Genomic DNA, 24372 nt, shown 5'->3' with positions numbered 1-24372 from the left:
GCTGGAGCTGGGCGTCGGAATTCCGGGGATTCGGGGGGTCCGGGTGGGAACCGGGACTGGGAGGGACTGGGATGGACTGGGATGGGACTGGGATGGACTGGGAGGGACTGGGATGGACTGGGATAAACTGGGAGGGACTGGGATAAACTGGGATGGGACTGGGATGGACTGGGATAAACTGGGAGGGACTGGGATGGGACTGGGAGGGACTGGGATGGGACTGGGATGGAACTGGGATGGGATTGGGAGAGACTGGGAGGGACTGGGAGGGGACTGGGAGGGACTGGGATGGACTGGGATGGGACTGGGATGGACTGGGATGGGACTGGGAGGGACTGGGATGGGACTGGGATGGACTGGGATGGGACTGGGAGGGACTGGGATAAACTGGGAGGGACTGGGATGGACTGGGATGGACTGGGATGGGATTGGGAGAGACTGGGAGGGAATGGGATGGACTGGGATGGGACTGGGACGGACTGGGATAAACTGGGAGGGACTGGGATGGACTGGGATGGGACTGGGAGGGACTGGGACGGACTGGGACGGACTGGGATAAACTGGGAGGGACTGGGATGGACTGGGATAAATGTGGAGAGTGTGATTGATAACTGGCTAGCTGCAAAAGGTCACGCAGACATGAGAGAGTTTTGCTGAGCACACAGGAACTCTCATGAAAACCAGCAAGGCAGTAAGCTTCTATGTCCTTGAGCACAGCTGCTATACAATAACAAGACCTTGTAGCTGAAAGATAAGAGGGAGAAGCCTGGTTAAACTAAAACTTACTCAAACAATGTAACTACAAAGGAATGTAGAAAGAGGCGTAGCTGACTTTTAGTCTGAGCACCAATCCTAAGCTTAACTTTTGCAATATGTATGAGCTGATTATAGAAGATATAAATGTGTGTATGCTACCTAAAATAAACGAGATTTGCTGACCATGATAGCATGAGGCTCTTCTCCTGCGGCTCCGGTTAACCCAACATTTGGCGCCCGAACGGGCTTCTCCCCTACCCTCTTTAGAGCTGCATTGGGGTCGGGTCCTTTGGACGGCGGATTTACGCCCGGGGTGGTCACATCGGTGCGCCCTGCCGCTACGCGCTGCCGACGCCTGGGGGTTTGCAACGGTACCGGTGAGTATGGAAAGGCAAGCAGCGTATGATCTCTTTACCGCTTTTCTTAGAAAGCGGGGATTTAAGGGGCTTGACTTAGATAAGGAGCTCCCCCCTCTTTTGAGCCATGCTACATCTTATGGCTCTTTTGCTAACCCCCATACTGTTCATGAATTAGCTGAATGGCGCAGGTATGGGGATAAGCTTTGGGAATTAGTGTTAGATGATGATAAGCTAGCGAAAAAGATGAGCAAGTTGTGGAGAACTGTGCATAATGAATTGCTTATGTGTCAGGCAGAGAAGAAAGCAGTCGATAATGCTCGTGAAATGCACATTAGGAATAGGGCTTATGGGGATGACCCTTCCGCTCCAAACCCTCCGGTCTTTGCAACCGTTGACCTCCCGTCATCTGACTCTGTAGAGCCGGCCAGTACACCCACCGTTCAGCCCTCGCCACAGCCCTCTGCTCCACTAATGCCTTCACCCCCCACCCCCATGAATGCAGAGGCTAGGAATGCCCCTCCCTGTCCTGTTGCCACGGAGCCGTTCCCCGGAGCCTTATCGGACCTCGCGGAGGCTATGGCACGAGAAAGACGGGAGGTATGGGCGGCACTGGCAAATCAGGGCTGGCGGGAGGGAGATACGGATCTGGCCGCGGCAGCTCAGGAGCAGATGTCGTCCCCCCTCGCCCTCCCAGTTATCTTTCACAATAACCCGCAGGGAGGGCAACGGGCGGAGGTTACTAATTTAGACTGGAAACTTTTGTCACAACTACGATCTACCGTAGCGAGCTATGGGGTCACAAGCGAACCCGCTAAACAAATGTTAGAATTCCTTTTTAATATGAATCTCCTGTTGCCCGCAGATGTTAGAGGTCTTTCTCGTTTAATTTATACCCCACATCAAAGGTTACTGTTTGAAGCCCGATGGAGGGAAGAGGCGGCTGCAAGTGCCGCACTCCCTCGTCCCCAAGGAGACCCCTTACTCGGCATTACTGTTGACGAGCTTATGGGTCAAGGACCGCTTCATAGAGTAGAGGCTCAAGCTACCCTAGGTCCTGATAAATTGAGAGAGGCCATGGCGGTAGCTAAAAGAGCTATGGAGAAAATTAGAGATCCAGGAGGTGTTCCTCTTTATATGGGGATAAAACAGGGGAGAGAGGAGCCTCTTGGCCCCTTTGTGGACAAGATCATTGATGCTTTAAGTAAAGCAGGCATTGCTGAGCACATGCAAGATGCCCTAGTTAAACAATGTATCTTGCAGAATGGGAATGCTAATACTCGTTCCCTCATAGCTTCAGCCCCTGGGAATTGGAATGTCCAAGATTTGTTAGATAAAGCGGCAGCCATGCCTTCCGGCACTCAGGTATTTGTAGTAGAAGCGCTGCAAAAGATAGGTGAGGGGTTACAACAGCAGGCTCAGGCTTTTAGAGAACAAGCAGTATCAGCTCAGACTCAGGTTTTAGCTGCCCTCGCACCCCTCCAAGCGGCGACAGCGCGTCAAAGCCCCAATACCGGTGGGAGGATGAAGTGTTTCCGCTGCGGAAAGCCGGGACACATCCGCCGCGAATGTAGCGCCACGGGCGTATGGTGCGGCAAGTGCCGATCCAATACCCACAACAGCACCGCTTGCCGATCTGGATCGGGAAACTCCAAGACCAGCGCGAAACTGGGCCGCGCCGGGACACAAATAGTTCCAGCCACACCATCGATGGGCAACTCTTGCCAGCAACCTCCGGCAGCCTCGGATTGGACCTGGCAGCAGCAGTAAATGTTACCCTATATAACAGCAGTCCACATGTGATTTCTACCGGAATTTTTGGACCTATTCTCATTAATGGACAACCCACAGGAGGACTCATTTTAGGTCGATCGTCTGGGTCTGTTTTGGGCCTACTGGTAGAACCTGGAGTTATCGACGCTGATGCTGAAGGAGAGATTTTTGTTATAGCTCATACACCTTTCCCGCCGGTGAACATTCCAAAAGGCCAACGGATCGCCCAGTTCATACCTCTACCGCAATTAACTATGAGCATACCACCACGATCTGATGAGCCGCGCGGAACAAAATGCCTTGGCTCCTCAGGAGGTATCACTCTTCCTGTCATAGACTTATCTACAAGACCCAAAAGGATTTGCTGTTTATGTTACCAAGGACAGACGATCATTTTGCATAAGGCATTGTTGGACACAGGGGCGGATACATGTATTATTGATACGGCTAAATACCCAAAGACGTGGCCGCTTTTACCGGCTAATACCACAGTTTCTGGCATTGGTGGCATTAAGCTTGCACAACGATCTCCCATTCTTGCTGTAGAGATCGATGGTAAACAAGCTAAAGCAGTGTTTTCGCTGACACCCCTGCCATCGGAGGTCGATTGCATCCTGGGAAGGGATGTTCTGACACAACTGGGATACGTACTTACCGATCGCCCTTTATTGTGATGGCCATTGCTTGGACATTCCCTCTACCATTGACCTGGACCTCTGATGACCCCGTGGTAGTTAAGCAGTGGCCGTTAAAAAGGGAAAATCTTGAGCAGGCACACCGCCTAGTTGCAGAACAACTACAGCTTAAACATCTTCGCCCATCAACTAGCCCATGGAACACGCCTATTTTTGTTATAAAGAAAAAATCAGGAAGTTATCGTCTGCTACAGGACTTGCGAGCAGTCAATCAGCAGATGGAGCCAATGGGAGCTCTACAACCAGGGCTCCCTAATCCAGCTATGCTACCACAGGATTGGCCTATTCTTGTTATAGATTTGAAGGATTGCTTTTTTACGATACCCCTACATCCAAAGGACACTAAGAGGTTTGCATTTACCTTGCCTTCCCTTAATAGGGGTGAACCTGATAAGCGCTTTGAATGGACAGTTTTGCCGCAAGGAATGAGGAACTCGCCTACCCTATGTCAGCTATATGTTGACACGGCCCTGCAACCTGTTAGACAAGCGATGCCTGATACAATTATTTACCATTACATGGATGATATTTTGTTTGCCCAAAGCTCGCCTTTTACAGTCATACAGGTACAATCCATCATTACCATGTTGAGAAATTATGGCCTTATGGTTTCTGATGAAAAAATTCAAACCCATGCACCATGGAAGTATTTGGGATGGACAATTACAGAGAGACAAATACGCCCGCAAAAACTTACCATCCAGGCTCCACCGTCCACTTTGCATGAAGCACAAAAACTATTGGGAGACCTTCAATGGCTTAAGCCTGTAGTTGGCATTCCTAACACCCTTCTAGAAGCGTTGCGCCCCCTCTTAAAAGGCACGGACCCCTGTGCTCCGGTTGTACTTTCTGCAGATCAAATCAGTGCCCTTCAAAGTATTTTGTGGTGTGTTGCCAATGGCTTTGTCACCAGATACGATCCATCCCTTTCTGTTTCACTGACTATTTGGAATAACAAAGATCACCTTCTAGGAGCCATTACGCAGAAAAAGAAAACGGGGGAGAGACCAGGAAATATGGAGGACTTGGGGGTCCTGGAATGGATTAGCCCTCCCTTACAGCAAAGAAAAACAATTACACAAAAAATTGAAAAACTTGCCTTGTTAATTATGAAAGGCCGATTACGCACAATAGAGCTAAGTGGCAAAGAACCTAGTGTGATACATCTACCTATGGAAAAAGCGTCCCTGGACTGGTTTCTGCTTAACTCCGCAGAATTGGCAGAGGCATTACTACAAGCACCGAGTTTTGTTACAACAGGCCCTCTTAAACCGAAATTATTGCACTGGCTAGGAGAATGGCAATTAATTACTAAACCTTTGAGAGAAGACCAACCTATTCCACACGCAATTACAGTTTTTACTGATGCAGGAAAGCGCTCTCGCCGAGCAGCAGCTACTTGGAACAAGGCAGGCCAGTGGCATCATCATGTGATTCCAGCAAGCCCACAAGACAATCTCCAGACGTTAGAACTATTGGCAGTTATATGGGCTTTTCAAACCTTCCAAGAACCTGTTAATGTAGTTTCTGACTCACTTTATGTAGTGGGAGTTGTCTCCAGAATTGAAGACACAAGTCTCAAAGAAGTTAACAACCCCCGACTGAGTGAACTTTTCATGCAACTTCAGCGCACATTACAGGCTGGTTAAAACATTTGATACAAGTAGTGCTTGTGATTTTGCTTGTAATTGTTGTTTTGCTTTTAGTTTTGCCTTGTGTGTTGCAATGTTTGCAGCGTATAGTATTGTCAATGTTTAATAATTTTAAGATGACAATGATAGCAGTAAAAGAAAACGGGGGAAGTGTGGAGAGTGTGATTGATAACTGGCTAGCTGCAAAAGGTCACGCAGACATGAGAGAGTTTTGCTGAGCACACAGGAACTCTCATGAAAACCAGCAAGGCAGTAAGCTTCTATGTCCTTGAGCACAGCTGCTATACAATAACAAGACCTTGTAGCTGAAAGATAAGAGGGAGAAGCCTGGTTAAACTAAAACTTACTCAAACAATGTAACTACAAAGGAATGTAGAAAGAGGCGTAGCTGACTTTTAGTCTGAGCACCAATCCTAAGCTTAACTTTTGCAATATGTATGAGCTGATTATAGAAGATATAAATGTGTGTATGCTACCTGAAATAAACGAGATTTGCTGACCATGATAGCATGAGGCTCTTCTCCTGCGGCTCCGGTTAACCCAACAGATAAACTGGGGGGGACTGGGATGGACTGGGATGGGACTGGGACGGACTGGGATAAACTGGGATGGACTGGGAGGGACTGGGATAAACTGGGGGGGACTGGGATGGACTGGGATGGGACTGGGAGGGACTGGGATAAACTGGGAGGGACTGGGAGGGACTGGGATGGACTGGGATGGGACTGGGAGGGACTGGGATGGACTGGGATAAACTGGGAGGGACTGGGATGGACTGGGATGGACTGGGATAAACTGGGAGGGACTGGGATGGACTGGGATGGGACTGGGAGGGACTGGGATAAACTGGGAGGGACTGGGATGGACTGGGATGGACTGGGATGGAACTGGGAGGGACTGGGAGGGAATGGGATGGACTGGGATAAACTGGGAGGGACTGGGATGGGACTGGGATGGACTGGGATGGACTGGGATAAACTGGGAGGGACTGAGATAAACTGGGAGGGACTGGGATGGACTGGGAGGGACTGGGACGGACTGGGACGGACTGGGACGGACTGGGAGGGAGGAAAATGGGCTGAAAAAAGCGGATTTTGGGTCCTTAGGGCAGCGGGAATGCGAAAATTTCCCTTTTTGATCCATGGGAAAATCGGGAATTTGGGACTGGGATGGACTGGGATGGACTGGGATGGACTGGGAGGGACTGGGAGGGACTGGGAGGGACTGGGAGGGAAATGGGCTGCGAAAAGCGGCTCTTGGCTGGCACAGAGCGGAAATTCCAGCGGCTCCCGCCGTCCCGGGGAATCGCTCCCGCCGGACGGAGCTTTTCATCCCAGACCTCCGAGGCCGCGCCCTCGTCCCCAAAAATAAAAAGAATTCCCCTCATCCCAAAATTTTCCCGCGGCCGCGGCCCCGCCCTGCGCTCATCCCATCCCCCTCCTCCCAAATATTCCGAATTGTTCCTTTTTTTCCTCCTTTTTCCCCCCCCTTGATTCCCGTTTATTTCCGTTTTTTCCCCGTTTTTCCTCCTTTATTCCCATTTCTTTCCCTTTTTCTCCCGATTTTCTCCTCCTTTTTTTCCCTCTTTCCCCCCGTTTTTCCCGAGTTTTCTCCCTTTTCTCTCCCTTATTCCCATTTTTTCTTTTGTTCCCATTTCTTTCTCTTTTGCCCCAATTCCCCCTCCCTTTTTCCCCCCTTTCCCTTATTTTTTTCTCCCTTTCTCCTCATTTTCCACCTTTCCCTCTTTTTTGTTTTAACTTTTTCTCCTTTTTCCCTCATTTATTCCCATTTTTTCTCCTTAATTCCCGTTTATTTCTGTTTACCCCCTTCACCCTCTTTCCCCCCTTTTTCTCCCTTTTTTCTCCTCTTTTTTCCCCTTTATTCACATTTCCTCCCTTTTCCCCCCTTTTTTTCCCTCTTTTCCCCCTTTTCCCATCTTTTATTCCCCCTTTTCCCCGTGTTTTTTCCTCTTTTTCCCCCTTTCCCCCCCCCATTTTTCCCATTTCCCCCTCCCCGTTTTCCCCTTTTCCTTCTCTTTATTCCCATATGGAATTTCGGGGAGGGGCTAAAAACCCTTGGGGGGGAAAAAAAAAAAAAAAAAAAACGGGAGAAAAAAATTCCCGGTTTAAAAATCTTCGGAAAAAAGGAAAAATCTTTTCAGGAGGAGAAAAAAAAATCATCTCTGGGGGCGGAGGGGGCGTGGCCACAAGGGGGCGTGGCCACACGGCCGCACCATATATGTGCACGCAGTGGGCGCGGCCTCACAGCGGCCGCACCCATATTTGGCTTTAATGGGCGTGGCCACACTCAATGCCCACCCCATGGCGCGCTGCTTCACCGCTCCCCCCATATAACACGTTTATAGGCGTGGCCGCAACGCGCCTTGACCAATCAGAGAGCGCGGGGGGCGTGGCCACAACCGGCCGCTTGAGGGAGAAGGGCGTGGCCTGGGCTGAGGGGCGCCCCAAGATGGCGGCGCGGCCGTGGCCGCTGCTGCTGCCGCTGCTGCTGCTGCTGCCGGCGGGGCCGGGCCGGGCTCCGGGCGGCTCCTCCGGCCGCTCCCGCCTGAGCCTCGGGCCCGGCCCGGCCGCCGCTTATTTCCCCGAGGAGCGCTGGAACCCGGAGTCGCCGCTGCGGCCGCCCCGAGTGGCCGTGGCGCTGCTGGCGCGGAACGCGGCCCACGCGCTGCCGCTGGTGCTGGGGGGGCTCGAGAGGCTGCGGCACCCCAAGGACAGGATGGCGCTGTGGTGGGTGCGGGGACACCGGGGACAGCGGGGACACCGGGGACACTGGGGACAGCGGGGACACCGGGGACACCGGGGACACCGGGGACACCGGGGACACCGGGGACACCGGGGACACGAGTGGGACGTGTGTGAGTGAGGGGAGTGTGGGGCACACTCGGGAGGGGCTCTGCGTGTGTGACGCTGTCACTGTGTGTCCCACCCCTGTGTGACACGCGTGTGACATTGCTGTCCCCTCAGGGTGGCCGTTGACCGCAGCGTGGACACTTCTGTGTGTTTGTGTGTGACACTGTCCCTGTGTGACACTGTCCTGTGTGTGTGACACTGTGTGTGTGTGTGACACTGTGTGTGTGTGTGTGACATTGTCCTGTGTGTGTGTGACACTGTTCTGTGCGTGTGACACTGTCCTGTGTGTGTGTGACACTGTCCTGTGTGTGTGACACTGTGTGTGTGTGTGACACTGTGTGTGTGTGTGTGACACTGTTCTGTGTGTGTGTGACACTGTCCTATGTGTGTGACACTGTGTGTGTGTGTGTGACACTGTCCTGTGTGTGTGTGACACTGTCCTGTGTGTGTGACACTGTGTGTGTGTGACACTGTGTGTGTGTGACACTGTGTGTGTGTGACAGTCCTGTGTGTGTGACATTGTGTGTGTGTGTGTGACACTGTCCTGTGTGTGTGACACTGTCCTGTGTGTGTGACACTGTGTGTGTGTGACACTGTGTGTGTGTGACACTGTGTGTGTGTGACAGTCCTGTGTGTGTGACATTGTGTGTGTGTGTGTGACACTGTCCTGTGTGTGTGACACTGTCCTGTGTGTGTGACACTGTGTGTGTGTGACACTGTGTGTGTGTGTGTGACACTGTGTGTGTGTGACACTGTTCTGTGCGTGTGACACTGTCCTGTGTGTGTGTGTGACACTGTGTGTGTGTGTGACACTGTCCTGTGTGTGTGTGACACTGTCCTGTGTGTGTGACACTGTGTGTGTGACACTGTGTGTGTGTGTGACACTGTGTGTGTGTGTGACACTGTCCTGTGTGTGTGTGACACTGTCCTGTGTGTGTGACACTGTGTGTGTGACACTGTGTGTGTGTGTGACACTGTGTGTGTGTGTGACACTGTCCTGTGTGTGTGTGACACTGTCCTGTGTGTGTGTGACACTGTGTGTGTGTGTGACACTGTCCTGTGTGTGTGACACTGTGTGTGTGTGACACTGTGTGTGTGTGTGACACTGTCCTGTGTGTGTGACACTGTGTGTGTGTGTGACACTGTCCTGTGTGCGTGTGACACTGTGTGTGTGTGACACTGTCCTGTGTGTGTGACACTGTCCTGTGTGTGTGTGACACTGTCCTGTGTGTGTGTGACACTGTCCTGTGTGTGTGTGACACTGTCCCCTGTGTGCCACACCCCTGTATGACCCCGTGTCACCCTCTGTGACCCCCGCGTGTCCCCACGTGACCCTTGAGTGACACTGCTGTCCCCTCAGGGTGGCCGTTGACCACAGCGTGGACAACACCTCGGCGCTGCTGGCCGAGTGGCTGGGCCGGGTGCGGGGCCGCTACCACCGCGTGCTCTGGAGGCACCAGGAGGAGCCCAGGTGGGGCTGGGGGCATCAGGGACACGTTTCGGGGGGTCCTGGGGGGGATTTGGAGGAGTCCTGGGGGTATTTTGGGGGTCCTGGGGGTGTTTTGGGGGTCCTGGGGGTATTTTGGGGGTCCTGGGGGTGTTTTGGGGGTCCTGGGGGTGTTTTGGGGGTCCTGGGGGTGTTTTGGGGGTCCTGGGGGTGTTTTGGGGGTCCTGGGGGTGTTTTGGGGGTCCTGGGGGGATTTTTGGGGTGTCTTAGGGGGAGGATTTGGAGGCCATCGGGGAGAAATTTGGGGGGGGGGGATTTTTCGGGGTCCCCGTGGGTCCCCACGTTCTGTGGGGCGTCCCTACGCCTTTGCGGGGATTTTTCGGGGTCCCCGTGGGTCCCCACGTTCTGTGGGGCGTCCCTACGCCTTTGCGGGGATTTTTCGGGATCCCCGTGGGTCCCCACGTTCTGTGGGGCGTCCCTACGCCTTTGCGGGGATTTTTCGGGATCCCCGTGGGTCCCCACGTTCTGTGGGGCGTCCCTACGCCTTTGCGGGGGTCTCCCCGGGAGTTTCGGGGTGTCTGAGGCATCCCCCTCCCCACCCCCAGGTCGTTCCCTGACGAGGAGGGTCCCAAGCACTGGAGCCCCGGCCGGTACGAGCACGTGATGAGGCTGCGCCAGGAGGCCCTGGAGGCCGCCCGGGCCATGTGGGCCGATTACCTGCTGGTACGGGGGGGGCGCCCCCAGCTGGGGAGGGGTCCCCGAATTAGGGGAGGGGTCCCCGGGGGTCCCCAAGGGTCATTGAAACGCGGGGTGGGAGGGGAAAGCCGCCCCCCCCCCCAAGAGGGGACACTGGGGACACGCAGGGCTGGGCGTGGCTGGGTCGGAATTTGGGCGTGTCCTGAGTGTGGGGAGGGGGCCCCAGGTGTCCCAGGTGTGCCCCAGGTGTGCCCCAGGTGTGCCAGGTGTAACCCAGGTGTCCCAGGTGTGACCCAGGTGTGCCCCAGGTGTCCCAGGTGTGCCCCAGGTGTGACCCAGGTGTCCCAGGTGTGACCCAGGTGTGCCTCAGGTGCCCCAGGTGTAACCCAGGTGTGACCCAGGTGTGCCCCAGGTGTCCCAGGTGTGCCCCAGGTGTGACCCAGGTGTGCCCCAGGTGCCCCAGGTGTGCCCCAGGTGTCCCAGGTGTGCCCCAGGTGTCCCAGGTGTGACCCAGGTGTGTCCCAGGTGTGACCCAGGTGTGTCCCCGTCCCCAGTTCCTGGACGCAGACAATGTCCTGGTGAACCCGGACACGCTGGCCGTGCTGGTGGCCGAGAACAGAACGGTGGTGGCCCCGATGCTCGACTCGCGCGCCGCCTACTCCAACTTCTGGTGCGGCATCACCCCCCAGGTGAGGGTGCGGTGCAGGTGGGTGTGGCACAGGTGAGAGTGTAGCATTCCCAATGGCCATTCCCCATTCCCAATGCTCATTCCCCATTCCCAATGGCCATTCCCCATTCCCAATGGTCATTCCCCATTCCCAATGGCCATTCCCCATTCCCAGTGGCCATTCCCCATTCCCAATGGCCATTCCCCATTCCCAATGGCCATTCCCCATTCCCAATGGTCATTCCCCATTCCCAATGGCCATTCCCCATTCCCAGTGGCCATTCCCCATTCCCAGTGGCCATTCCCCATTCCCAGTGGCCATTCCCCATTCCCAATGGCCATTCCCCATTCCCAGTGGCCATTCCCACATTCCCAATGCTCATTCCCCATTCCCAGTGGCCATTCCCCATTCCCAATGGCCATTCCCCATTCCCAATGGCCATTCCCCATTCCCAGTGGCCATTCCCCATTCCCAATGGCCATTCCCCATTCCCAATGCTCATTCCCCATTCCCAATGGCCATTCCCCATTCCCAATGGCCATTCCCCATTCCCAATGGCCATTCCCCATTCCCAATGGCCATTCCCCATTCCCAATGGCCATTCCCCATTCCCAGTGGCCATTCCCCATTCCCAATGGCCATTCCCCATTCCCAATGGCCATTCCCCATTCCCAATGATCATCCCCCATTCCCAGTGGCCATTCCCCATTCCCAGTGGCCATTCCCCATTCCCAGTGGCCATTCCCCATTCCCAATGATCATCCCCCATTCCCAGTGGCCATTCCCCATTCCCAGTGGCCATTCCCCATTCCCAGTGGCCATTCCCCATTCCCAATGATCATCCCCCATTCCCAGTGGCCATTCCCCATTCCCGGTGGCCATTCCCACATTCCCAATGATCATCCCCCATTCCCAATGGCCATTCCCCCATTCCCAATGGCCATTCCCCATTCCCAGTGGCCATTCCCCATTCCCATTGGCCATTCCCCATTCCCAGTGGCCATTCCCCATTCCCAGTGGTCATTCTCATAGTCCCAGTGGCCATTCCCCATTCCCAGTGGCCATTCCCCATTCCCAATGCTCATTCCCCATTCCCATTGGCCATTCCCCATTCCCAGTGGCCATTCCCCATTCCCAATGGTCATTCCCCATTCCCAATGGCCATTCCCCATTCCCAATGCTCATTCCCCATTCCCATTGGCCATTCCCCATTCCCAGTGGCCATTCCCCATTCCCAGTGGCCATTCCCCATTCCCAATGGCCATTCCCCATTCCCAGTGGCCATTCCCCATTCCCAGTGGCCATTCCCCATTCCCAATGCTCATTCCCCATTCCCATTGGCCATTCCCCATTCCCAATGGCCATTCCCCATTCCCAGTGGTCATTCCCCATTCCCAGTGGCCATCCCCCATTCCCAGTGGCCATTCCTCATTCCCAATGGCCATTCCCCATTCCCAGTGGCCATGCCCCATTCCCATTGGCCATTCCCCATTCCCAATGGCCATTCCCATTCCCATTGGCCGTTCCCACATTCCCATTGGCCGTTCCCAGGGCTATTACCGCCGCACGCCCGCCTACCTGCCGATCCGGCGCCGGGAGCGCCGCGGCTGCTTCGCGGTGCCGATGGTTCACTCCACGTTCCTGCTGGATCTGCGCCGGGAGCGCTCGCGGAGCTTGGCCTTCCACCCGCCCCCGCCCGGCTACGCCGGCGCCTTCGACGACATCATCGTCTTCGCCGCCGCCTGCCGGCACGCCGGTACGCGCCGGGATGGCGTCCTTGGGATCGGGATGGGATCGGGCTGGAGTTGGGTTGGGATCGGGCTGGAGTTGGGTTGGGATCGGGATGGGATCGGGCTGGAGTTGGGTTGGGATCGGGATGGAGTTGGGTTGGGATCGGGCTGGAGTTGGGTTGGGATCGGGATGGGATCGGGCTGGAGTTGGGTTGGGATCGGGCTGGAGTTGGGTTGGGATCGGGATGGGATCGGGCTGGAGTTGGGTTGGGATCGGGATGGGATCGGGCTGGAGTTGGGTTGGGATCGGGATCGCTTGCCTTGGGATGGGTTCAGTTGGGTTGGGATTGGGCAGGGATCCCAACCGGGAGCAGTGTGTGTGCCTGCCGGCGCCGTTCCCGTCCCTGATCCCGATCCTAATCCCGACGTTCCCGACGTTCCCGACGTTCCAGGCGTGCAGATGTTCGTCAGCAACCGGGAGCAGTTCGGCTTCCTGCCGGTGCCGCTGCGCTCCCAGAGCTCCCTGCGGGACGAGGCCGAGAACTTCCTGCACGTCCAGCTGGAGATCATGGGTGAGATCCCGACGGATCCCGACAGATCCCGACGGATCCCGACAGCGCCGGGGCCTCGGGATCACCTCAGGGCCTCGGACTGGGGGGGAGAGAAGGATCCCAGAGGATCCCAGTGGATCCGGAGGGATCCAGGGCTTTGGGATTCTGGAGGGGGGGACTGATCCCAGTGGATCCCAAGAGATCCGGAGCCTCGGGATTCTGGGGGAGAGAAGGATCCCGAAGGGATTCCAGGGCTTTGGGATCGTCCTGAGGGATCTCGGGCCTCAGGATTATGGGGGAGGGGTGGATCCCAGGGGATCTGAGGCCTTGGGATCGTCCCGAGGGATCCAGGGCTTCGGGATCCTGGGGGGGGAGGAGGATCCTGGGGTGGGAACTGCTGGGATTGGGAATTGGGAAACGTTCCTCTGGGATCTGGGGCGGATTCCTTTGGGATTTGGGATTGATTCCGTTGGGATCTGGGGGCTCATTCCCGTGGGATCCGGGATTGTTTCCCGTGGGATTTGGGATTGATTCCCGTGGGATTTGGGATTGATTCCCGTGGGATTTGGGGCTGATTCCTGTGGGGCTCATTCCCGTGGGGTCCGGGATTGTTTCCCGTGGGATTTGGGGCCGATGCCCACGGGATTCTCCCGTTCCCACAGTGAAGCTCCCTCCGGCCGAGCCCTCCCCTCACGTGTGGGTCCCTCCCAAGGTCCTGGACAAGCTGGGATTCGATGAGGTCCGAGCCTTTCCCTGGGAATTTCCTGCCTTTTTTCCCCGTTTCGTTCTGGATTTTTTGGTGATTTTTCTGCCCCATTTCTGGAGCTTTGGGGATGTTTCCACCCTTTCCCCCTGGATTTGGGGCGGATTTCCTCATTTTTTCCTGGATTTTGGGTGAATTCCCCCCACATTTCCCCATTTCCTCCCAAATTTCCCCATTTCCCCCTGGATTTCCCTCGTTTTCTCCCCGATTTCCTCCCAGATTTCCCCATTTTTCCTCAATTTTGGGGTGAATTCCCCCCAGATTTCCCCATTTCCCCCCTGGGTTTTAGGTAGATGTTTCCATTTTTCCTGGATTTTGGGTGAATTCACCTCACATTTCCCCATTTCCTCCCAAATTTCCCCATTTCCCCTGGATTTCCCCCATTTCCTCCCAGAATTCCCATTTCCCCCCCAAAATTCCCCCATTTCCCCCTGGATTTTGGGTGAATTCCCCCCAAATCCCCCCATTTCCTCCCAGAATTCCCCCATTTCCCCTGGATTTCCCCCATTTCCTCCCAGAATTCCCATTTCCCCCCCCCACATTTCCCCATTTCCCGGGATTTCCCCCGTTCCCCAGGTGTTCCTGATCAACCTCCGGCGCCGCTCCGACCGCCGGGCGCGGATGCTGCGGACGCTGCAGGAACTGGGAATCTCCCCCAAACTGGTGGAGGCCGTGGACGGCCGGTGAGAGATTCCCCCTCCCCCCCCCCTCCAAAAATTCCCAAAAATTCCCTGGGAATTCCCTCACTCGGGAACGTTCTGGGCGGGGCAGGGCCCTGAACAGCAGCCAGGTGGAGGCGCTGGGGGTGCGGATGCTGCCGGGATATCGGGATCCTTTCCACGGGAGACCCCTGACCCCGGGGGAGGTGGGCTGCTTCCTCAGCCACTTCCGGGTCTGGCAGGAGGTGAGGAACGAGGAATTTGGGAATTTGGGGGAATTTTGGGGGAATTTTTGGGAATTGGGGGATGGGAGTTTGGGAATTTGGGGGGTCCGGAAGGATCTGGAGGGTTCAGGAGGTCTGGGGTTTTGGGGAGATTTAGGAATTCCGAAGGAGCCGCTGCTTCCTCAGCCACTTCTGGGTCTGGCAGGAAGTGAGGAATGGGAAGATTTGGGAGTTTTTGGGAATTTGGGGTGGGAATTTGGGAATTTGGGGGATCTGGGTGGTGGAGGGGGAGGGAGAGTTTGGAGTCAGGGAATGCAGGGGGATTCAAGGGATTCCCGAGGGTGGGACGGAGCCGCTGCTTCCGCGTCTGACGGGAGGCGCGGAGCGGGAAGTTCGGGAATCCGGGGATTTTCGGGATGATCCGAGGGGGATTCCCGGGTCCGCGGCCAATCCCGGCGTCCCCAGATCGCGGCGCGGGGCCTGGGCCGCTCGCTGGTGTTCGAGGACGATCTGCGCTTCGAGGTTTTCTTCCGCAGCCGCCTCACCGAGCTGATGGAGCAGCTGGAGGAGGCCGCCGTCGACTGGGACCTCATGTGAGCCTTCCTCCCCGTCCTCACCATCCTCATCCTCGTCCCAATCCCCCGGGAACGCGTGTGAGCCTTCCTCCCCCTCCTCACCATCCTCCTCACCATCCTCATCCTCGTCCCAATCCCCCGGGAACACGTCTGAGCCTTCCTCCCCCTCCTCACCATCCTCATCCTCGTCCCAATCCCCTGGGAACGCGTGTGAGCCTTCCTCCCCGTCATCCTCATCCTCGTCACCATCCTCATCCTCGTCCCAATCCCCCGGGACCGCGTCTGAGCCTTCCTCCCCGTCATCCTCCTCTCAATCCTCGTCTTCATCCTCACCCCACTGATTCCCATCCCCTGAGAGGGCCTGGATCCCACGGAGCCCATTGACCCCGCTGACCCCACTGACCCCACTGACCCCACTGACCCCATTGACCCCGCTGACCCCGCTGACCCCAATGACCCCACTGACCCCACTGACCCCACTGACCCCATTGACCCCACTGACCCCACTGACCCCAATGACCCCACTGACCCCATTGACCCCACTGACCCCATTGACCCCATTGACCCCGCTGACCCCACTGACCCCATTGGTCTCTGACCCCATTGACCCCATTTGTCTCTGACCCCATTGACCCCATTGATCCCATTGACCCCCTTGGTCCCATTGATCCCATTGACCCCATTGACCCCATTGACCCCAATGACCCCATTGACCCCACTGACCCCATTGACCCCATTGATCCCATTGACCCCCTTGGTCCCATTGATCCCATTGACCCCATTGACCCCATTGACCCCAATGACCCCATTGACCCCACTGACCCCACTGACCCCACTGACCCCACTGACCCCATTGACCCCGCTGACCCCACTGATCCCATTGACCCCATTGACCCCATTGACCCCAATGACCCCATTGACCCCACTGACCCCATTGACCCCATTGACCCCGCTGACCCCACTGACCCCATTGACCCCACTGACCCCACTGACCCCACTGACCCCACTGACCCCATTGATCCCAATGACCCCACTGACCCCACTGACCGCACTGACCCCAATGACCCCACTGACCCCATTGACCCCATTGACCCCACTGACCCCACTGACCCCACTGACCCCACTGACCCCATTGACCCCATTGACCCCACTGACCCCACTGACCCCACTGACCGCCACTGACCCCACTGACCCCATTGACCCCACTGACCCCACTGACCCCACTGACCCCACTGACCCCACTGACCGCCACTGACCCCACTGACCCCATTGACCCCACTGACCCCACTGACCCCACTGACCCCACTGACCCCATTGACCCCACTGACCCCATTGACCCCAATGACCCCACTGACCCCAATGACCCCACTGACCCCATTGATCCCAATGACCCCGCTGACTCCTCTGACCCCGTGACCCCCGTGACCCCTGTGACCCCATGACCCCGCTGTCGGCAGCTACCTGGGCCGGAAGCGTTTGGAGCCGGAGCGTTCGGAGCGCGGCGTTCCCGGCGTGCGCCACGTCCTCCGGCCCGGCTACTCCTACTGGAGCCTGGGCTACGCTCTGTCGCTGCGCGGCGCCCGGAAACTGCTGGCGGCCGAACCGCTGGGGAAAATGATCCCCGTGGACGAGTTCCTGCCCCTCATGTTCGACCGGCACCCCAGGTGCGGGGCGGGGGGATTGTGGGAATTGTGGGATTTGTGGGAATTGTGGGATTTGAGTTCCTGCCCCTCATGTTCGACCGGCACCCCAGGTGCGGGGCGGGGGGATTGTGGGAATTGTGGGATTTGTGGGATTTGAGTTCCTGCCCCTCGTGTTCGACCGGCACCCCAGGTGCGGGGCGGGGGGATTGTGGGAATGTGGGAATTGTGGGAATTGTGGGAATTGTGGGATCTGTGGGATTTGAGTTCCTGCCCCTCGTGTTCCACCGGCACCCCAGGTGCGGGGCGGGGGGATTGTGGGAATTGTGGGATTTGTGGGAATTGTGGGATTTGAGTTCCTGCCCCTCGTGTTCCACCGGCACCCCAGGTGCGGGGCGGGGGGATTGTGGGAATTGTGGGATTTGTGGGAATTGTGGGATTTGAGTTCCTGCCCCTCGTGTTCCACCGGCACCCCAGGTGCAGGTCGGGGGGATTGTGGGAATTGTGGGATTTGTGGGAATTGTGGGATTTGAGTTCCTGCCCCTCGTGTTCCACCGGCACCCCAGGTGCGGGGCGGGGGGATTTGTGGGATCGGGAATGGCGGCTTCCCAGCACTTTTCCCGCTGGGATCTGGAGGCGTTTTCCCCTTATTCCTCCTCCATTTCCCCCATTTTTTTCCCCCCTCTCTCACCCCTTTATTCCCAATTTCCCCCATTTTTTCCCAATTTCCCCCGGTTTCCACCCCATTTTCTCTCCCCTCAGCCCCGAGTATTCCCGGCACTTTTCCCGGCGGGACCTGGAGGCGTTTTCGGCGGAGCCGCTGCTGCTCTTCCCCACCCACTACACCGGCGACCCCGGCTACGTCAGCGACACCGAGACGCCGCCGGAGCCCCCCGAAAACCGGGAATTCCCGTCCCGGAATTCCCAACCCCGCCGGGACGAGCTCTGACCCTTCCCTCCGCGATTTGTACTCCCAAATAAAGTTTTTATTTTTGGTTTTAAATTGCGATCGGGGGGTTTTGGGGGCCTTTTTCGGGGAGGATTTGGGGGGATTTTTGGGAGGTTTCGAGGGATTTTTTTGGGGGGAATTTGGGGGGATTCCTGAACTGGTTTTGGGGATATTTTTGGGATATTTTGGGAATATTTTTCAGGTATCTGTGGAATGTTTTGGGGATGTTTTCGGGGTCATTTGGGGATATTTTCAGGACATTTTTGCACTGTTTTTTGGGGGATGTTTTTGGGGATGTTTTGGGGATGTTTTCGGGGTGATTTTGGGATGTTTTGGGGATATTTTGGGGATATTTTCAGGACATTTTTGGGGATGTTTTTGGGGATATTTTGGGGCTATTTTCAGGCCATTTTTGGGCTGGTTTGGGGATATTTTTGGCGTCATTTTGGGATATTTTGGGGATGTTTTTGGGGATATTTTGGGGCTATTTTCAGGACATTTTTGGGGATATTTTCGGGATATTTTCAGGCCATTTTTGGGCTGTTTTGGGGATATTTTCGGGGTCGTTTTGGGATATTTTGGGGATGTTTTTGGGGATATTTTGGGGCTATTTTCAGGCCATTTTTGGGGATATTTTGGGGCTATTTTCAGGCCATTTTTGGGGATGTTTTTGGGGATATTTTCAGGCCATTTTTGGGCTGTTTTGGGGATATTTTCGGCGTCATTTTGGGATATTTTGGGGATGTTTTTGGGGATATTTTGGGGCTATTTTCAGGCCATTTTTGGGGCTGTTTTCGGGGCGTTTTTGGGGCTCAGAGCTCGTCGTGCTCCTCGTGCACAGGTGGGGGCTCCCTGCAGGCCGCAGGCGTCTCCAGCTCCAGCAGGTACTCGCAGCGACTCGGCTCCGCCGCCGCCGTCACCGACGTGTCCGCGCCGCACCTGAGCCGCACCTGGGGACACGCGGGGGACACGGGCTGACACACCTGAGCCACACCTGAGCCACCCCAGACACACCTGAGCCACCCCAGACACACCTGAGCCACACCTGAGCCACCCCAGACACACCTGAGCCGCACCTGAGCCACCCCAGACACACCTGAGCCACACCTGAGCCACCCCCAGACACACCTGAGCCACCCCAGACACACCTGAGCCGCACCTGAGCCACCCCAGACACACCTGAGCCACACCTGAGCCACCCCAGACACACCTGAGCCACCCCAGACACACCTGAGCCACACCTGAGCCACCCCAGACACACCTGAGCCACCCCAGACACACCTGAGCCACCCCAGACACACCTGAGCCACCCCAGACACACCTGAGCCACACCTGAGCCACCCAGACACACCTGAGCCACACCTGAGCCACCCCAGACACACCTGAGCCACCCCAGACACACCTGAGCCGCACCTGAGCCACCCCAGACACACCTGAGCCACCCCAGACACACCTGAGCCACACCTGAGCCACCCCAGACACACCTGAGCCACACCTGAGCCACCCCCAGACACACCTGAGCCACCCCAGACACACCTGAGCCACCCCCAGACACACCTGAGCCGCACCTGAGCCACCCCAGACACACCTGAGCCACCCCCAGACACACCTGAGCCACCCCCAGACACACCTGAGCCACCCCAGACACACCTGAGCCACCCCAGACACACCTGAGCCGCACCTGAGCCACCCCAGACACACCTGAGCCACCCCCAGACACACCTGAGCCACCCCCAGACACACCTGAGCCGCACCTGAGCCACCCAGACATACCTGAGCCACCCCAGACACACCTGAGCCGCACCTGAGCCACCCCAGACACACCTGAGCCACCCCCAGACACACCTGAGCCACACCTGAGCCACCCCAGACACACCTGAGCCACCCCAGACACACCTGAGCCACCCCAGACACACCTGAGCCACACCTGAGCCACCCCAGACACACCTGAGCCACCCCAGACACACCTGAGCCACCCCCAGACACACCTGAGCCACCCAGACACACCTGAGCCACACCTGAGCCACCCCAGACACACCTGAGCCACACCTGAGCCACCCCAGACACACCTGAGCCACCCCAGACACACCTGAGCCGCACCTGAGCCCACCCCAGACACACCTGAGCCACCCCAGACACACCTGAGCCACACCTGAGCCACCCCCAGACACAAACCCTGAGCCACCCCAGACACACCTGAGCCACCCCAGACACACCTGAGCCGCACCTGAGCCACCCCAAGACACACCTGAGCCACCCCCAGACACACCCTGAGCCACCCCCAGACACACCCTGAGCCACCCCAGACACACCTGAGCCACCCCAGACACACCTGAGCCGCACCTGAGCCCACCCCAGACACACCTGAGCCACCCCCAGACACACCTGAGCCACCCCCAGACACACCTGAGCCGCACCTGAGCCACCCAGACACACCTGAGCCACCCCCAGACACACCTGAGCCACACCTGAGCCACCCCAGACACACCTGAGCCGCACCTGAGCCACCCCCAGACACACCTGAGCCACCCCAGACACACCTGAGCCACCCCCAGACACACCCTGAGCCACCCCAGACACACCTGAGCCACACCTGGGCACAGGGACACGCAGGTGACAGGTGACACAGGTGACACTGAACTCACACAGGTGACATTAACGACACGGAGGTGACACAGGTGACACACAGGACACAGGTGACACCGGGAGCTGACACAGGTGACAGAGAAGGTGACACACGGGTGACATTAATGACATGGAGGTGACACACAGGTGACACACAGGTGACAGAGGAGGTGACACACAGGAGACGGGTGACACAGGTGACGAACAGGTGACGCAGGTGATAGAGAAGGTGACACACAGGAGGTGACAGGTGACACACACAGGTGACACAGATGGTGACAGGTGACACCCAGGTGACAGGTGACACTCACGGTGGTGGCCCTGTTGGGTCCCTGCCCAGCAGCCGGTGCCGCCCTCGTATTTCTGGGCTCCGAATTTGTCACCTTCGGGCCCCGCCCCACGAGCCCCAAACCCTGCGGGGAGGGGCCGGGGGAGGGGTCAGGTGACACCAGGTGACACCTGGGGGGGGTCAGGTGACACCTGGCGCTGTCCCTAAGTGTCCCCAGGGGCGGTTTGGGCTCCCCTGGGGTAGTTTTGGGGAGCCCGGGGGGATTTTTTTGGGGTTCCCCAGGAGGTTTTTTGGGGTTTTTTTGGGGTTCCCTGGGGGGGATTTGGGTTGTTTTTGGGGGGGTCCCCAGGATGATTTTTCAGGTCCCCAGGAGCATTTTGGGGCGTTTTGGGGATATTTTGGGGTCCCCCGGATGAGTTTTGGGTTCCCCAGGGGTATTTCGGGGTGATTTGGGATGTTTTGGGCGTTTTTTTTGGGGGTCCCCGGGATGATTTTTGGGTCCCCCAGGGGTAATTGGGGGGGTTGGGTGGTATTTTGGGCGTAATTTTGGGGTGATTTTGGGGTGTTTTGGGGTGTTTTGGGGTATTTTGGGGTGTTTTGGGGTTGTTTTGGGGTGGTTTTGGGGTGCCCTGACCCCAGTTGGTCTCGGCGCCGCCGTTCTTGGGTCTCTGGGTGACGCGCTGGAAGGGGCAGAGCCGGTACAGGTACCTGGGGGGGGAAATTCGGGGGGTCAGGGGGGCTCAAACACCCCAAAAATCCCCTCAGGACCCCCCCCAAAATCCTCAAATCCTTCCCAAATCATCCCCCCAAATCCTCAAACCCCCAATCCCCAAATCCCCCCAAAATCCCCCAAATCTCTCCCCAAATCCTCCCCCAAATCCCCAAAAATTCCCCCAAATCCCCCCAAAAACCTCCAAAATCCCCCAAAAATCCCCAAATTCCCCCCCAAACCTCTCAGGACCTTCAAAACCCTCCCCAAAATCCCCCAAATCTCCCCCAAAACCTCCAAAATCCCCCAAAATCCCCAAATTCCCCCCCCAAACCTGTCCAGGACCTTCAAACCCTCCCCAAAATCCCCCAAATCTCTCCCCAAATCCTCCCCCAAAAACCTCCAAAATCCCCCAAAATCCCCAAATTCCCCCCCAAACCTGTCCAGGACCTTCAAACCCTCCCCAAAAATCCCCCAAATCTCCCCCAAAACCTCCCCAAAACCTCCAAAATCCCCCCAAAAATCCCCAAATTCCCCCCCCCAAACCTCCCCAGATCCCTCCAAAATCCCCAAATCTCCCCCAAAATCCTCCCCAGGACCCCCCAAACCCCCCCAAGCCCCCTCCCCAGCACGGACTCGCTGGTGGCCAGCTCCCAGCACTGGTTGTACAGGTAGGAGAATTCCCCCTCGGGCCCGAAATCCAGCCCCAGCTCCAGCTCCAGGGCCCTGGCGGGGGAGGGGGACACAAAAATTTGGGGTCGGGGGGGGGGGGTCCCCAAAACCCCCCCCGGGCCCCCTCCCCAAAAAAATCCCGATCTCCAAAACCCCCCCCAGAGCTTTGGAGCCCCCCAAATTCCGGCTGGGGCTGGGGAAACTGAGGCACGGGGGGGCCTGAAGGGGTTTTGGGGGTCCCCGGGGAGGATTTTGGGGTCCCCGGGGCGGATTTTGGGGTCCCCGGGGCGGATTTTGGGGTCCACAGGGAGGATTTTGGGGTCCCCGGGGTGGATTTTGGGGTCCCCGGGGAGGATTTTGGGGGTCCCCAGGGCGGATTTTGGGGTCCCCGAGGTGATTTTTGGGGTCCCAGGTGGATTTTTGGGGTCCCAGGTGTGTTTTTGGGGTCCCAGGTGAGTTTTTGGGGTCCCAGGTGAGTTTTTGGGGTCCCGAGTGAGTTTTTGGGGTCCCGAGGTGGTTTTTGGGGTCCCAGGTGAGTTTTTGGGGTCCAGGTGTTTTTTTTGGGGTCCCAGGTGATTTTTTGGGGTCCCAGGTGAGTTTTTGGGGTCCCCAGGTGTGTTTTTGGGGTCCCAGGTGAGTTTTTGGGGTCCCAGGTGAGTTTTTGGGGTCCCCGAGATGATTTTTGGGGTCCCAGGTGAGTTTTTGGGGTCCTCAAGATGATTTTTTGGGGTCCCAGGTCAGTTTTTGGGGTCCCAGGTGATTTTTTGGGGTCCCCGAGGTGATTTTTGGGGCCCCAGGTGTGTTTTTGGGCTCCCAGGTCAGTTTTTGGAGTCCCAGGTCAGTTTTTGGGGTCCCCAAGATGATTTTTGGGGTCCCAGGTGAGTTTTGGGGTCCCGAGTGAGTTTTTTGGGGTCCTCAAGATGATTTTTTGGGGTCCCAGGTGAGTTTTTTGGGGTCCCCGAGGTGGTTTTTGGGGTCCCAGGTGAGTTTTTTGGGGTCCCAGGTCAGTTTTTGGGGTCCCAGGTGAGTTTTTGGGGTCCCCAAGATGATTTTTTGGGGTCCCAGGTGAGTTTTTGGGGTCCCAGGTGAGTTTTTGGGGTCCCCGAGGTGATTTTTGGGGTCCCAGGTGAGTTTTTTGGGGTCCCCAAGATGATTTTTTGGGGTCCCAGGTGAGTTTTTTGGGGTCCCAGGTGAGTTTTGGGGTCCCAGGTGAGTTTTTGGGGTCCCCGAGGTTGATTTTTGAGGTCCCAGGTGTGTTTTTGGGTCCCAGGTGAGTTTTTGGGGTCCCAGGTCAGTTTTTGGGGGTCCCAGGTGAGTTTTTGGGGTCCCCAAGATGATTTTTTGGGGTCCCAGGTGAGTTTTTGGGGTCCCAGGTCAGTTTTGGGGTCCCCCGAGGTGGTTTTTGGGGTCCCAGGTGTGTTTTTGGGGTCCCAGGTGAGTTTTTGGGGTCCCAGGTGAGTTTTTGGGGTCCCCGAGATGATTTTTTTGGGGTCCCAGGTGAGTTTTGGGGTCCCAGGTGAGTTTTTGGGGTGCCCCCACCTGATCCCCTCCTCGGCCTCCCTTCAGCTCCCGCTCGGCCCGCGGTCAGATCGTCCCGAGCGCGCTGGGCGGCTGCGGGAAAAGAGGGGTCAGGACCCCCCAAAACCCCCCCAAAATCCTCCCAGGACCCCCCCAGACCTCCCCAAAAATCCCCTCTAGACCCCCCCCAAGCCCCCCAAAACCCCCCAGGACCCCCCAAATCCCCCCCAAATATCCCCCAAACCTCTCCCCAGGACCCCCTAAATCCCCCCCAAAAGCCCCCCCAGGACCCCCCCCAAAACACCTCAAAATCCTCCAGGGACCCCCCAAATATCTCCCCAAATGCCACCCCCCCCTCCCAGGACACCCCAAATCCCTTAAAATCCCCCCCGAAAAAATCCCCCCAGGACCCCCCAAATCCCCCCGGGACCCCCCAAATCCCCCCAAATCCCCCCAACTCCCCCCCCGGGACCCCCCAAATCCCACCAAAATCCCCCTGGGACCCCCCCAAAATCCCCCAGGAGCCCCCCAAATCCCCCAAAAATCCCCCCAAAG

The 24372-nt window shown here is 57.0% G+C and overlaps 1 protein-coding gene and 1 long non-coding RNA gene across 2 annotated transcripts; one reads left to right on the top strand and one right to left on the bottom strand.

The window, feature by feature from the left end:
* Nucleotides 1-6485: 6485 nt before the first annotated feature.
* On the top strand, nt 6486-18058 carry LOC136305720 (procollagen galactosyltransferase 1-like). Its single transcript, XM_066209032.1, has 12 exons — nt 6486-7979; nt 9463-9573; nt 10155-10272; nt 10800-10934; nt 12465-12669; nt 13096-13215; nt 13857-13933; nt 14534-14640; nt 14729-14861; nt 15306-15433; nt 16873-17079; nt 17818-18058. The coding sequence occupies exons 1-12, from the start codon at nt 7543-7545 to the stop codon at nt 18002-18004; spliced, it is 1965 nt and encodes a 654-aa protein (XP_066065129.1). The 5' UTR covers nt 6486-7542; the 3' UTR covers nt 18005-18058.
* Nucleotides 18020-23872, bottom strand: LOC136305721 (uncharacterized). Its single transcript, XR_010725404.1, has 4 exons — nt 23839-23872; nt 22264-22353; nt 20941-21626; nt 18020-18954 (listed from the first exon to the last, which is right to left on the bottom strand). It is a non-coding gene; the product is annotated as an uncharacterized lncRNA (long non-coding RNA).
* Between the last annotated feature and the right edge of the window lie 500 nt (nt 23873-24372).

Source organism: Chamaea fasciata, unplaced genomic scaffold (genome assembly GCF_029207755.1).
Source record: "Chamaea fasciata isolate MVZ Bird 193981 ecotype frontalis unplaced genomic scaffold, bChaFas1.0.hap1 SCAF_602, whole genome shotgun sequence".
NCBI classification, from domain to species: domain Eukaryota; kingdom Metazoa; phylum Chordata; class Aves; order Passeriformes; family Sylviidae; genus Chamaea; species Chamaea fasciata.
The sequence above is the reverse complement of the archived record's forward strand: the minus strand, read 5'-3'. Positions and strand labels throughout refer to the sequence as shown.

What these genes read in the sequence shown, in the direction of transcription:
- LOC136305720 (XM_066209032.1), top strand. Translation starts at nt 7,543, where the DNA reads ATGCCCACCCCATGGCGCGCTGCTTCACCGCTCCCCCCATATAACACG. An exon ending in CGTCCAGCTGGAGATCATGG is followed by an intron (nt 13,216 to 13,856) that starts GTGAGATCCCGA and finishes CCGTTCCCACAG; the next exon opens with TGAAGCTCCCTCCGGCCGAG. An exon ending in ACTTCCGGGTCTGGCAGGAG is followed by an intron (nt 14,862 to 15,305) that starts GTGAGGAACGAG and finishes CGGCGTCCCCAG; the next exon opens with ATCGCGGCGCGGGGCCTGGG.